The 14,491-nt window shown below is 48.0% G+C and overlaps 1 protein-coding gene across 1 annotated transcript; it reads right to left on the bottom strand.

Annotated features, from left to right (window-relative positions):
- Window positions 1-11,738: 11,738 nt before the first annotated feature.
- LOC120065320 (green-sensitive opsin-2-like) lies at window positions 11,739-13,326 on the bottom strand. Its single transcript, XM_039016223.1, has 5 exons — window positions 12,963-13,326; window positions 12,611-12,779; window positions 12,310-12,475; window positions 11,963-12,202; window positions 11,739-11,840 (listed from the first exon to the last, which is right to left on the bottom strand). The coding sequence occupies exons 1-5, from the start codon at window positions 13,324-13,326 to the stop codon at window positions 11,739-11,741; spliced, it is 1,041 nt and encodes a 346-aa protein (XP_038872151.1).
- Window positions 13,327-14,491: the final 1,165 nt, after the last annotated feature.

Below are 14,491 nucleotides of genomic sequence, written 5' to 3'. Positions count from 1 at the left end.
AAAAAGCATTCCAAACCTTTTATCTGATTAGAATGGAACTCACCTCATATTCAATAGCATTGTCACATTCTGACCATAGTTTGCATTGTATGTTTCTATGTTTTATGTCTAGGTTGTCTATTTCTGTGTTTGGTCAGGGCGTGAGCTGGGGTGGGAATTCTATGTTGTTTTTTCTATGTTTGTATTTCTGTGTGTGGCCTGGTATGGTTCTCAATCAGAGGCAGCTGTCGATCGTTGTCTCTGATTGAGAATCATACTTAGGTAGCCGGTTTTCTCACTATGGGTTGTGGGTAGTTATTTTCTGTGTCTGTGTTTCACCATACAGAACTGTTTCGGTTGTTTGTTCGTGTTTTTTTTGTTATTTTGTTCCGTGTTCATGTTGATTTATTAAAAATCTAATTATGGACACTTACCACGTTGCACATTGGTCCGACTTTTCCTACTCCTCCTCAGACGAAGAGGAGAATCGTTACAGAACTACCCACCAACCAAGGACCAAGCAGCGTGGTAACCAGGAGCAGAGGGTTCTGGACTCCTGGACTTGGGAGGAGATACTAGACGGTAAGGGACCCTGGGCACAGGCTGGGGAATATCGCCGCCCCAAGGAAGAACTGGAGGCAGCGAAAGCTGAGCGGCGGCGGTATGAGGTAAGGCAGCGCAACAGGCACGAGAGGCAGCCCCTCCCAACAGGGAGATTGGGGAGTCAGGTAGTAGACCTGAGCCAACACCCCATGCTTACCGGAAGAAGCGCAGTACTGGTCAGGCACCGTGTTATGCGGTCAAGCGCACGGTGTCGCCAGTATGCGCTCATAGCCCGTTGGGCTATAGTCCAGCCCCCCGCAAGTGCCATGCGAGTATGGGCATCCAGCCAGGGCGTATTGTGCCGGCCCAGCGTGTTTGGTCTCCGGTACGCAGTTTCGGCCCAGGGTATCCTGCGCCGGCTCTGCGTGCTATGTCTCCGGGGCGCTGGGAGGGTGCAGTGCATCCTATGCCTGTGTCTCCGGGGCGCCGGGCGAATGTGGGCATTGAGCCTAAGGGAGAGGTGCGTGTGGTATGCACCAGATCTCCAGTGCTCACCCACAGCCCGGTTCAACCTGTGCCTGCACTCTGGAGGGTCCGGGCTAAAGTGGTCATCCAGCCTGGGGAGTGGTGCCAAGGCTGCGCACCAGAGCTCCAGTGCTCCCCCACAGCCCGGTCCTTCCGGTGCCTCCTCTACGCACCAGGCCTCCTGTAGGTATCCCCAGCCTGGGTCCTGTGGCAGCCCCACGCACCAGGCTGTCTCTCCGTGTCCTCCCTCCAGGTCCGCCCGTCTGTCCTGAGCTGCCAGAGCCGCCCGTCTGTCCTGAGCCGCCAGATCCGCCCGTCTGTCCTGAGCCGCCAGAGCCGCCCGTCTGTCCTGAGCCGCCAGATCCGCCCGTCTGTCCTGAGCCGCCAGATCCGCTCGTCTGTCCTGAGCCGCCAGATCCGCTCGTCTGTCCTAAGCCGCCAGAGCCGCCCGTCTGTCCTGAGCTGCCAGAGCCGCCCGTCTGTCCTGAGCTGCCAGAGCCGCCCGTCTGTCCTGAGCCGCCAGAGCCGCCCGTCTCTCCTGAGCCGCCAGAGCCGCCCGTCAGTCCGGCGCCCCCAGAGCCGCCCGTCAGTCCGGCGCCGCCAGAGTCGCCCTTCACTCCGGCGCTGTTGTCTCTGATTGAGAATCATTATTAGGCATACAGTAATTGGAAAGAACAGGGAAGAGAGAACAACTTTGGTCAGAAATGGCTTGTCGTATTGTAAGCATGGTGGGACATCAATCAAGACCGTTGCTTAACCAACATACAGTGCATTCGGAAAGTATTCAGACCCTTTGACTTTTTCCACATTTTGTTACTTTACACCTTTATTCTGAAATTGATTAAATCGTTTTTTTGCCCTCATCAATTTACACACAATACCCCAGATGGCACCGACAGACAACTATGCAATTATTAGTTTTTTCTGTATTATTTCTTACATTGCTAGCCCAGAAAATATCAAGTGTTATTACATAAACCTGGGAAGAACTATTGGATATAAAAGCGATGTCAACTTATAATCATTACGACCAGAAATATGTCTTTCCCGAAGCGGATCCTTTGATCGGACCTCCACCCTGGACATGCAATCTTATCCCAGAGGCCGACCCAAAACAACGGGGTCGCAATGGGAGAGGCAGACGGAGCGGCCTACTGGTCAGACTCAGAAGGCAAGCACACCATCCACCGCTTCCGAGCATATTACTCGCAAATGTCCAATCTCTAGATAACAAGGTGGACGAAATTTGGGCACGAGTTTCCTTCCAGAGAGACATCAGAGATTGTAACATTCTCTGTTTCACAGAAACATGGCTCACTCGGGATATGTTGTCAGAGTCGGTACAGCCACCCGGTTTCTTCACGCATCGCTCCGACAGAAACAAACATTTCTCTGGTAAGAAGAAGGGCGGGGGTGTATGCCTTATGATTAACGACTCATGGTGTAATTACAACAACATACAGGAACTCAAGTCCTTTTGTTCACCCGACCTAGAATTCCTTACTATCAAATGCCGACAGCATTATCTTCAAAGAGAATTCTCTTCGGTTATAGTCACAGCCGTGACATCCACCCCAAGCAGAACCCTTGTCGGCCCTGAAAGAACTTCACTGTACTCTATGTAAACCGGAAACCATACATTCTGAGGCTGCATTATTGTAGCTGGAGATTTTAACAAACCTAACCTAAGAACAATACTTCCCAAATTCTATCAGCATATCGAATGCGCGAGAAGAGCTGGTAGCTTTCTGGATCATTGCTACTCGAATTTTCGCGATGCATACGAAGCCCTCCCTCGCCCTGCCTTCGGCAAATCTGACCATAACTCCATTTGTTGCTCCCACAAATAGTACAGCTTTTCCTGAGGCAATCAAACAAGAAAAGCATCAGAATAGAGACAAAGTAAAGTCGCAATTCAACGGCTCAAACACGAGACGCATGTAGCAGGGTCTACAGTCAATCACAGATTACAAAAAGAAAATCAGCCCCGTTCCAGCATCGACGTCTTGCTCCCAGAAAAATTAAACAACTTCTTTGCTCGCTTTGAGGACAATACAGTGCCACTGACACGGCCCGCTACCAAAGCCTGTGGGCTCTCCTTCTCCGTGGCCAACATGAGTAAAACATTTTAAAGTGTTTACCCTCGCAAGGCTGCCGGCCCAGACGGCATCCCTATACTCGTCCTCAGAGCATGCGCAGACCAGCTGGCTGGTGTGTTTACGGACATATTCAGCCAAGCTCTATCCCAGTCTATTGTCCTCACATGCTTCAAGATGGTCACCATTGTTCCTGTTCCCAAGAGAGCTAAGGTAACTGAACTAAATGACTATCGCCACATTGCACTCACTTCTGTCATCATGAAGTGCTTTGAGAGACTAGTCAAGGACCATATCACCTCCACCCTACCTGATACCCTAGACCCACAACAATTTGCTTACCGCCCCAATAGGTCCACTGACAATGCAATCGCCATCACACTGCACACTGCCCTATCCCATCTGGACAAGAGGAATACCTATGTAAGAATGCTGTTCGTTGACTACAGCTCAGGATTTAACACCATAGTACCCTCCAAACTCCTCATTAAGCTCGAGACCCTGGGTCTCAACCCCGCCCTGTGCAACTGGGTCGTGGACTTCCTGACAGGCAGCCACCAGGTCGTGAAGGTAGGAAACAACATCTCCGCCCCGCTGATCCTCAACACTTGGGCCCCACAAGGATGCGTTCTCAGACCTCTCCTGTACTCCCTGTTCACGCATGACTGCATGGCCATGCACGCTTCCAACTCCAGCCTACAGGGAGGAGGTGAGGGCCCTCGGAGTGTGGTGTCAGGAAAATAACCTCTCACTCAATGTCAACAAAACAAAGGAGATGATCGTGGACTTCAGGAAACAGCAGAGGGAGCACCCCTCCATACAAATCTACGGGACAGTAGTGGAGAAGGTAGAAAGTTTTAAGTTACTCAGCGTACACATCATGGACAAACTGAAATGGTCCACCGACACAGACAGCGTGGTGAGAAGGCTCAACAGCGCCTCTTAAACCTCAGGAGGCTGAAGAAATATGGCGTCTAAAACACTCACAAACTTTTACAGATGCACAATCGAGAGCATCCTGTCAGGCTGTATCACCGCCTGGTACGGCAATTGCACCACCCTCAACTGCAAGGCTCTCCAGAGGGTGGTGCGGTCTGCACAACGCATCACCGGGGGCAAACTATCTGCCCTCCAGGAAACCTACAGCACACAATGTCACAGGAAGGCCAAAAATATCATCAAGGACAACAACCAACCGAGCCACTGCCTGTTCACCCCGCTATCATCCAGAAGGCGAGGCCAGTACAGTTGCATCAAAGCTGGGACCGAGAGACTGAAAAACAGCTTCTATCTCAAGGCCATCAGAATTAAACAGCAATCACTAACATAGAGAGGCTGCTGCCAACATACAGACTCAAATCTCTGGCCACTTAAATAAATGGACTTAATAAAGGTATCACTAGTCACTTTAAATAACGCCCCTTTTACTGCGTCTTGTCTATGCCGCACGCCATCGCTCATCCATAGATTTGTATGTACATGTTCTTATTCATCCCTTTGTATTTGTGTGTATAAGGTAGTTGTTGTGAATTTGCTAGATTACTTGTTAGATATTACTGCATAGTCGGAACTAGAAGCACAAGCATTTCGCTACACTTGCATTAACATCTTGTCACGATCGTGTGGAGGAGAGACGGACCAAAACGCAGCATGTGGAAAATAAGCCATCTTCTTTTATTTTACTACGAAGATGAACATGAAACGAAACACTATTACAAACTATACAAAAACAACAAACGACCGTGAAGCTATAAACGTAGTGCACACACACAGGCTACAAACGTTCAACATAGACAATTCCCCACAAACAGCTAAAGCCTATGGTTGCCTTAAATATGGCTCCCAATCAGAGACAACAATAACCAGCTGTCTCTAATTGAGACCCAATTCAGGCAACCATAGACTTTCCTAAACACCTACACTCAACCATAGACACAGCTAGACAACTATACTAAACATAAACCCAACTACTCTAAATAAACCCCCTAAACCTTACAACCACCCTAGACACTACAAAAACCACATAAATTACCCATGTCACACCCTGACCTAACTAAAATAATAAAGAAAACAAAGAATACTAAGGCCAGGGCGTGACATAACCCCCCCCTTAAGGTGCGAACTCCGGGCGCACCAGCACATAGTCTAGGGGAGGGTCTGGGTGGGCGTCCGTCCACGGCGGCGGCTCCGGTACTGGTCGTGGTCCCCACCCCACCATAGTCACTACCCGCTTACGTAGCCTCCTCCAAATGGCCACCCTCCCCATTAACCCCACTGGATTAAGGGGCAGCACCGGACTAAGGGGCAGCACCGGACTAAGGGGCAGCACCGGACTAAGGGGCAGCACCGGACTAAGGGGCAGCACCGGACTAAGGGGCAGCACCGGACTAAGGGGCAGCACCAGGATAAGGGGCAGCACCAGGATAAGGGGCAGCACCAGGATAAGGGGCAGCTCCGGACTGAGGGACGGCAGCTCCGGACTGAGGGACGGATCCTGGCTGGATGACTGCTCTGGCGGATCTTGGCTGGACGGCTCTGGCGGATCCTGGCTGGACGGCTCATGGCTGGCTGACGGATCTGGCTGCTCATGGCTGGCTGACGGATCTGGCTGCTCATGGCTGGCTGACGGATCTGGCTGCTCATGGCTGGCTGACGGATCTGGCTGCTCATGGCTGGCTGACGGATCTGGCTGCTCATGGCTTGCTGACGGATCTGGCTGCTCATGGCTGGCTGACGGATCTGGCTGCTCATGGCTGGCTGACGGATCTGGCTGCTCATGGCTGGCTGACGGATCTGGCTGCTCATGGCTGGCTGACGGATCTGGCTGCTCATGGCTGGCTGACGGATCTGGCTGCTCATGGCTGACTGACGGATCTGGCTGCTCATGGCTGGCTGACGGATCTGGCAGATCCTGTCTGGTTGGCGGCTCTGGCAGATCCTGTCTGGTTGGCTGCTCTGGCAGATCCTGTCTGGTTGGCGGCTCTGGCAGATCCTGTCTGGTTGGCGGTTCTGGCAGATCCTGTCTGGTTGGCGGCTCTGGCAGATCCTGTCTGGTTGGCGGTTCTGGCAGATCCTGTCTGGTTGGCGGCTCTGGCAGATCCTGACTGACGAATGGCTCTAGCGGCTCCTGACTGACTAACGGCTCTGACGGCTCGGGACAGACGGGCGGCTCTAATGGCTCTGGACAGACGGATGGCTCAGACGGCGCTGGGGAGACGGATGGCTCAGATGGCGCTGGGGAGACGGATGGCTCAGATGGCGCTGGGGAGACGGATGGCTCAGATGGCACTGGGCAGACGGATGGCTCTGGCCGGATGAGGCGCACTGTAGACCTGGTGCGTGGTGCCGGGACTGGAGACACCGGCCTAAAGACACGCACCTTCAGGCTAGTGCGGGGAGAAGGAACAGGGCATACTGGACCCTGGGAGCGCACATTAGGCCTAGTGCGTGGTTTAGGCACTGGTGGTAAAGGGCTGGAGACACGCACCATAGGGCTAGTGCGTGGAGGAGGCACTGGTGGTACTGGGTTGGGGCGGGGAGGTGGCGCCGGAAATACCGGACCGTGCAGGCGTACTGGCTCCCTTGAGCACTGAGCCTGCCCAACCTTACCTGGTTGTATGCTCCCCGTCGCCCGACCAGTGCGGGGAGGTGGAATAACCCGCACCGGGCTATGTAGGCGAACCGGGGACACCATGCGTAAGGCTGGTGCCATGTAAGCCGGCCCGAGGAGACGCACTGGTGACCAGATGCGTTGGGCCGGCTTCATGACATCCGGCTCAACGCTCAATCTAGCCCGGCCGATACGTGGAGCTGGAATGTACCGAACCGGGCTATGCACGCGTACAGGAGACACCATGCGCTCTACTGCGTAACACGGTGTCTGCCCGTACTCTCGCTCTCCACGGTAAGTACAGGGAGTAGGCGCAGGTCTCCTACCTGACTTCGCCACACTCCCTTTAAGGCCCCCCCCCCCAAGAAATTTTTGGGTTGTACTCACGGGCTTCCAGCCTTGCTTCCGTGCTGCCTCCTCATATCGCCTCCTCTCGGCTTTAGCTGCCTCCAGCTCTTCACGAGGGAGGCGATATTCTCCCGGTTGTGCCCAAGGTCCCTTACCATCCAGTATCTCCTCCCATGTCCATGAATCCTGTGTAGGTGGGTCCTGTTGCCGCTTGACACGCCGCTTGGTCCTGGATTGTTGGTGGGGAATTCTGTCACGATCGTGTGGAGGAGAGACGGACCAAAACGCAGCATGTGGAAAATAAGCCATCTTCTTTTATTTTACTACGAAGATGAACATGAAACGAAACACTATTACAAACTATACAAAAACAACAAACGACCGTGAAGCTATAAACGTAGTGCACACACACAGGCTACAAACGTTCAACATAGACCATTCCCCACAAACAGCTAAAGCCTATGGTTGCCTTAAATATGGCTCCCAATCAGAGACAACAATAACCAGCTGTCTCTAATTGAGACCCAATTCAGGCAACCATAGACTTTCCTAAACACCTACACTCAACCATAGACACAGCTAGACAACTATACTAAACATAAACCCAACTACTCTAAATAAACCCCCTAAACCTTACAACCACCCTAGACACTACAAAAACCACATAAATTACCCATGTCACACCCTGACCTAACTAAAATAATAAAGAAAACAAAGAATACTAAGGCCAGGGCGTGACACATCTGCTAACCATGTGTATGTGACCAATACAATTTGATTTGATTTGATTTTAATGACAAAACCAACACGGGTTTTTAGAAATCTGTGCAAATGTATAAAAAAAAATATTTAAAAAAATCGCATTTACTTAGGTATTCAGACCCTTTAATCAGTCATTTGTTGGCGCACCTTTGGCAGCGATTACAGCCTCGAGTCTTCTTGGGTATGATGCTACAAGCTTTGCACACCTGTATTTGGTGAGTTTCTCACATTCTTCTCTGCAGATCCTCTCAAGCTCTGTCAGGTTGGATGGGGAGCGTAGCTGCACAGCTATTTTCAGGTCTCTCCATAGATGTTTGGTCGGGTTCATGTCTGAGCTCTGGCTGAGGCCCTCAAGGACATTCAGAGACTTGTCCTGAAGCCACTCCTGCATTGTCTTGGCTGTGTGCTTAGAGTCGTTGTCCTGTTGGAGGTGAACCTTCGCTCCAGTCTGAGGTCCTGAGCGCTCTGGAGCATGTTTTCATCAAGGTTCCCTCTGTACTTTGCTCCGTTCATCTTTGCCTCGATCCTGACTAGTCTCCTAGTCCCTACCGCTGAAAAACATCCCCACAGCATGACGCTGCCACCACCATGCTTCACTGTAAGGAAGGTGCCAGGTTTCCTCCAGACGTGACGCTTGGCATTCAGGCCAAAGAGTTCAATCTTGGTTTCATCAGACCAGATAATCTTGTTTCTCATGGTCTGAGAGTCCTTTAGGTTCCTATTGACAAACTACAAGCTGGCTGTCATGTGCTTTTTACTGAGGAGTGGCTTCCGTCTGGCCACTCTACTATAAAGGCCAGATTGGTGGAGTGCTGCAGAGATGGTTGTTTTTCTGAAAGGTTCTCCTATCTCCACAGAGGAACACTGGAGCTGTCAGAGTGACCATCGGGTTCTTGGTCACCTCCCTGACCAAGGCCCTTCTCCCCTGAAGAGTCTTGGTGGTTCCAAACTTCTTCCATTTAAGAATGATGGAGGCCACTGTGTTCTTGGGGACCTTCAATGCTGCAGACATGCTTTGGTACCCTTCCCCATATCTGTGCCTTGACACAATCCTGTCTTGGAGCTCTACGGACAATTTCTTCGACCTCATGGCTTGGTTTTTGCTCTTACATGCACTGTCAAATGTGGGACCTTATATAGACAGGTGTGTGCCTTTCCAAATCACAAGTAAATTTACCACAGGTGGACTTGAATCAAGTTGTAAAACATCTCAAGCATGATCAATGGAAAGAGGATGCCCCTGAGATTAATTTTGAGTCTCATGTTAAAGGGTCTGAATACTTATGTAAATAAGGTTTCAATTTTTTTTAAAATTTTCAAACGTTTATAAAAACCTGTTTTCGCTTTGTCATTATGGGGTATTGTGTGTAGATTGATGAGGAAAAAAATGATTTAATACATTTCAGAATAAGGCTGTTACGTAAGAAAATGTGGAAAAAGTCAAGGGGTCTGAATACTTTCCGAATGCACTGTATACAGGGTGAAGATGAGTTCAGACCAGATCGACAGCATGCCAGCATGGATCTCAGAAGGAAAGACATCAGCAGCAGAGGGCAACATTGGGTGGAATCACAACAGTGGAAGGTGCACACCCAAAGGGCAGCAGTGGGTGGTGCGTACCCAAAGGGTAACAGTGAGTGGTAGACTCCAGTGCATACTCCAGTATCAAAATCGTGAACGTGTGTTGAATGACTTTGTTATGGAAGAGCATGGTGCCCTATTCCTGCATAATTCCACTCTGAATGGATACCTTAGTCCACCTGTGAATCTACAGCCATGAAATAGGGATGAAGACATACACTAGTATATACAAAAGTATGTGGACATCCCTTTAAATTCATGGATCCTGCTATTTCAGCCACACCTGTTGCTGACAGATGTATAAAATCGAGCGTACAGTCATGCAATCTCCATAGACAAACATTGGCAATAGATTGGCCTTATTGAAGAGCTTAGTGACTTTAAATGGGGCACCGTCATAGGATGCCACTTTTCCAACAAGTCAGTTCGTCAAATTTCTGCCCTGCTAGAGCTACCCCGGTCAGCTGTTATTGTGAAGTGTAAACATCTAGGAGCAACAACGGCTCAGCCGAAGTGGTAGGCCACACAAGCGCACAGAACGGGACCACCGAGTGTTGAAGTAAGTTGCGCGTGAAAATTGTCTGTCCTCGTTTGCAACATTCACTACCGAGTTCCAAATTGCCTCTGGAAGCAACGCCAGCACAAGAACTGTTCGTCGGGAGCTCCATGAAATCGGTTTGCATGACCGATTGGACTTTGGTGCAGTGGAAATGCATTCTCTGGCAGTCCGACGGATGAATCTGGGTTTGGCAGATGCTAGGAGAACGCTACCTGTCCCAATGCATAGTGCCAAATGTAAAGTTTGGTGGAGGAGGAATAGTAGTCTGGGGCTGTTTTTCATAGTTCGGTCAACCTTAGTTCCAGTTAAGGGAATTCTTAACGCTACAACATACAATGTCATTCTAGATGATTCTGTGCTTCCAACTTTGTGGCAACATTTTGGGGGAAGGCCCTTTCCTGTTTCAGCATGACAATGCCCCCGTGCACAAAGTGACGTCCATAGAGGAATGGTTTTTCAAGATCGGTGTTGAAAAACTTGACTGGCCTGCCAGAGCCTTGACCTCAACCCCATCAAACACCTTTGGGATGAATTGGAACACCGACTGCGAGCCAGGCTTAATCGTCCAACATCAATGCCCGACCTCACTAATGCTCTTGTGGTTGAATGGGAGAAAGTCCCCGCAGCAAAGTTCCAACATCTAGTGGAAAGCCTTCCCAGAAGAGTGGAGACTGTTATAGCAGCATAGGGGGCACCAACTCCATATTAATACCCATGATTTTGGAATGAGATGTTCGACAAGCAGGTGTCCACATATGTTTGGTCATGTAGTGTAAGTGAAAGGCTTTTGTAACAGTGTTTCTTTAATTTGCATTGGAATATTTGCATTAGTGAAATGTTGGAGAGATTCAGATGTTGACTCACATGTATTATTACATTGACAAGTCCCTCACATCTGTTAGAATGGCATTGATGCTGTAAAATGGCTTGGTTTTAAATAAACTGCAGTGACAGTGTTTTCCAGTAGCAATGCGCTGATGTTTCATGATCATTTTCAGCTTTAAGATCTACTGATTGGAAGTAGTGTATAGTTGTAGCTGATAAGATGTATACTACATACTAGAATTTGTGAATTTGTGCTAATGAGATGTTATGATATTTGATGAGGATTGGACAAATCAGTTGTCAAATGAAAATAATAACAGCAAAAAAGTAGTAGTTTCATGCATGGATTTATTTATCTAGTACTATAATTTTTTGTTATTTATAAAATATATACAGGAAATGATGACAACAAAATAATTGCTAGCCTCACAATAACATAAAAATACAATCTCATGATACATCAAGACAAAAATGAGAGCTGTTCTGCAAGTCTGAGTTTCATCCTTTTGTTACAACCTATGAGAGGCAAATCAGCTGTTTGTTTTGGATGAGTGACACAGTATGTGAGTGTATAGATTTGCCTTGTGAACTGGGTTGACTAGATTTTGTCTTATTGTTGAGCTCGGCTTAAGATTTCATCATTGCCAATTATAGCCCTCCAAACTATCCAATGGACTGTCTGTCGACTCAGGTGAGATCATAGAGAACAAGAGATGGGTTCAGATGAATGTCAATACACTGCCCTGCTTTTGTCACTTCTGTGTTATCTGGAGTGACAGAGCCCAATCATTACAGCTCAAAACAGTATAATGTCCATTTGGTGAAAGTAGTGTGTCTTCAAAAGCAGTCCATGTAGAGCATCAGACAAGGGTAGAAATCAGAGGGTGGGAAGTGCAGGATGAGGGAAAGTCTATGCAGGGCCCACAGAAGACACTTCTGTCTTGCTTGTTGACACAGAAGTTTCATCTTCTTCTGCTTTCATCCCTACAGCGGCCAGCATGCAGCCACGGAACTGGGAGGGAAACAAATGAAAAGCATTGAGCATGACACATTAAGCAAACAATATATTACGTTGCTGCTAGGTCAAACTCAAAGAGTAAATAGAAAAGGTAAAAAATGTATAATGTTACCAACCTGTTTGTTCATCAGCACATAGATAATGGGGTTGAACAAGGCTGAGCTCTTGGAGAAGAAGGCAGGTATAGCCATGGACTGGGCACTGAAGGCAATTCCTTTGTTGAAGAAGATGTAGGCAGCGAGGGTGGCATAGGGGGTCCAGGCGATCATAAAACCACAAACCATCAGGATGCACATACGTGTCACTTCCTTCTCAGCTTTCTGGGTAGATGCTGAGTCCTGCTGGGAAGCTGCAGCCTGAAAATGAAGATAATCAAGACATCAGAGTGGAGAACTATCATTTTGTACTATGCACACTATGTGGAACTGCTAGATAAATGTGGTTTGTGTAATAAGTCACTTACCGCCTTGACTGTGAGGACAAGACTTCCATAAGTGAAGGCGATCAAACAGACTGGGATGATGAAGTGGCAGCTGAACATGTAGATCACATATGATTCATTGTTGAAGCCTTCGGCTAAGGTGTAGTAGTCAGGTCCACATGAGCACTGCATGCCCTCTGGGATGTACCTAAGAAAAATAGAAATGCACAAAAGTATCATTGTGTGTGAGTGAGTAGGATTGGTGGTGGATGGAGCATGACTTGAATAGCATGTGAATAACATTTGATGTTACTTTACATTTTCTACACTGGTTACAGCTTACCTGGACCAGCCAACCAGTGGGGGAGCAGCACAAGCCATAGCAGCTATCCAGGTGAATGCAACACCAGCACCAGCGTGGGTGGAGGTGAACGTGAAGCTGCCCATGGGCTTGCAGACCACAATGTATCTCTCGACAGCCAGCACTACCAGAGACCACAGGGCAACCTCACCTGGAGAATGAAACCACAATCCAAAGTCAGTTACTTCAGTTCTAAATGGATTTAAATAACTTTTAGTGCAGTCCTTTTAGTTCCAAATTGATTAACAATTGCTTTGGATACAGCTTATCATTAATTTACATCCGTTTAATCTAAAGTGGTTTCTATAGGTTCTGTATTTTTTTTATTTCTCACCTCCAAGTGTAGCCATGAAGCCCTCAATAGCACAGCCCAATGGTCCCCAGATGAAGTAACCATTGACAGCAGATGTGATGGTGATGGTGAATCCAAAGAGGACCATTATCATTCCAGCTGCAGCCAAGTTGACCAGGATGAAGTTAAGGGGTTGCCGAAGCTTCTTGTTTGTGGCTGTGACATACAAGGTCAGACCGTTGATGGGGAATCCAAAGCAGATCAGGAAGAACATGTAGACAGCAAGACCATAGTATTGCCATGGAGGCGCCAAGTAGTACTGTTGGTATAGAAAAGGACTCCTTACAAGCCCAGTCCGGTTGGACATGGGAATGTAGAAGTTGCTTCCTTCTGTGCCGTTCTGCATCTTTACTCAGTGGATGTCCAATGAATGCAAGAGAAAGGCAAGATGAGATCTGATCTGGCTGTGAACCTTTTGCCTATGCTAGGGTGTCCTGGCAGGGAGTTTTATACCCTTTTGGGGCCCTATGTCATTGGCTAAAATTGGCTGAATTAGCTTAGGCGGGGTTGTTACGAACTAATTCGTTAATTGATCTTATCCTCAGATATTAGGGAAGGGTTTATAACACGTAATCACTGTGGATTTTGTCTAACTCATCAGGGAATAAAGATTATCACACTGACCTTGTTTAAACATTTGTTTTTAATGTAAAACATGTTTTATTATTGTTTGTTTTTTATTACTATACCTCTGCAGGATAATGTAGCTAAGTATGGATAGGTAGTCTATAGCTTCTGCTTGCACCCAGTTACCGCGTAAGCGTTTTTCAGGATGCGTATGTTCGAACAGTGTAAAAAATATTATATAATGTGATATTATTATAATTCTTTTTTGGGGCTAAATGACTAAAACCAGACATCGAGTATGTAGTAAAATATTGTTTAAAAAAAATAATATCATCTTTGAGAACTAGCAATCGCCAAAATAAAAACCAGACAGTCAGAGAGACATGAAAATTCCCAAAACAATGAATGTATCAGTATTGATTTTGTTGTTATGTTTGAGCAAAAGAACACAGGATTAGCCATGGCAAAATGCATAGAAATGCAGGAAATTAGCTTTAAAATGGAAACATTTTCTCTCAGCTCCATCCAGAATTTACAGGAAATTGGCTTGCATTTTCAAAAATGTTTATACTACGCCAAGATGTGGGCCTAATATATATATTGAAAAAATCCAGCTGTACCAAGGGGCTGACAGTGCCTATTGCCACGCCCCTTGCTACGTCCCATGGCACACCCACCACCTAAGCCCTTTTTTTTCAAGAAAAAGAGAGACATTTATAAGCATCTGGCGACCCCATTGTCTTAGGTTAGATAGCACAACAACTGTCTGCAATGATCTGGCTGAAATGGCTCCTGGCAACTGTCAGAAGCAGAGTATGTGAGCAGAGTTGAGCGGTTGGAAATCCCACTCAACGCTCACGGAGCGGTGCTTGTGTACCGCTCCAGAGCTCCTGGTTCTTTCCAACCGCTCCGCTAAAAACCACTCCTCGCTCACAGGAAAAAAA

The sequence above is a fragment of the Salvelinus namaycush genome, chromosome 20, assembly GCF_016432855.1.
Source record: "Salvelinus namaycush isolate Seneca chromosome 20, SaNama_1.0, whole genome shotgun sequence".
In the NCBI taxonomy this organism is placed as follows: domain Eukaryota; kingdom Metazoa; phylum Chordata; class Actinopteri; order Salmoniformes; family Salmonidae; genus Salvelinus; species Salvelinus namaycush.
The sequence above is the reverse complement of the archived record's forward strand: the minus strand, read 5'-3'. Positions and strand labels throughout refer to the sequence as shown.

Excerpts from the sequence above, each read along its gene's own strand:
- LOC120065320 (XM_039016223.1), bottom strand. The coding sequence starts at position 13,326 with ATGCAGAACGGCACAGAAGGAAGCAACTTCTACATTCCCATGTCCAAC. Across the intron at positions 12,203-12,309 it reads TTGTCCTCACAGTCAAGGCG|GCTGCAGCTTCCCAGCAGGA; the intron begins GTAAGTGACTTA and ends CTTCATTTTCAG. Across the intron at positions 11,841-11,962 it reads ATGTGCTGATGAACAAACAG|TTCCGTGGCTGCATGCTGGC; the intron begins GTTGGTAACATT and ends TTTCCCTCCCAG.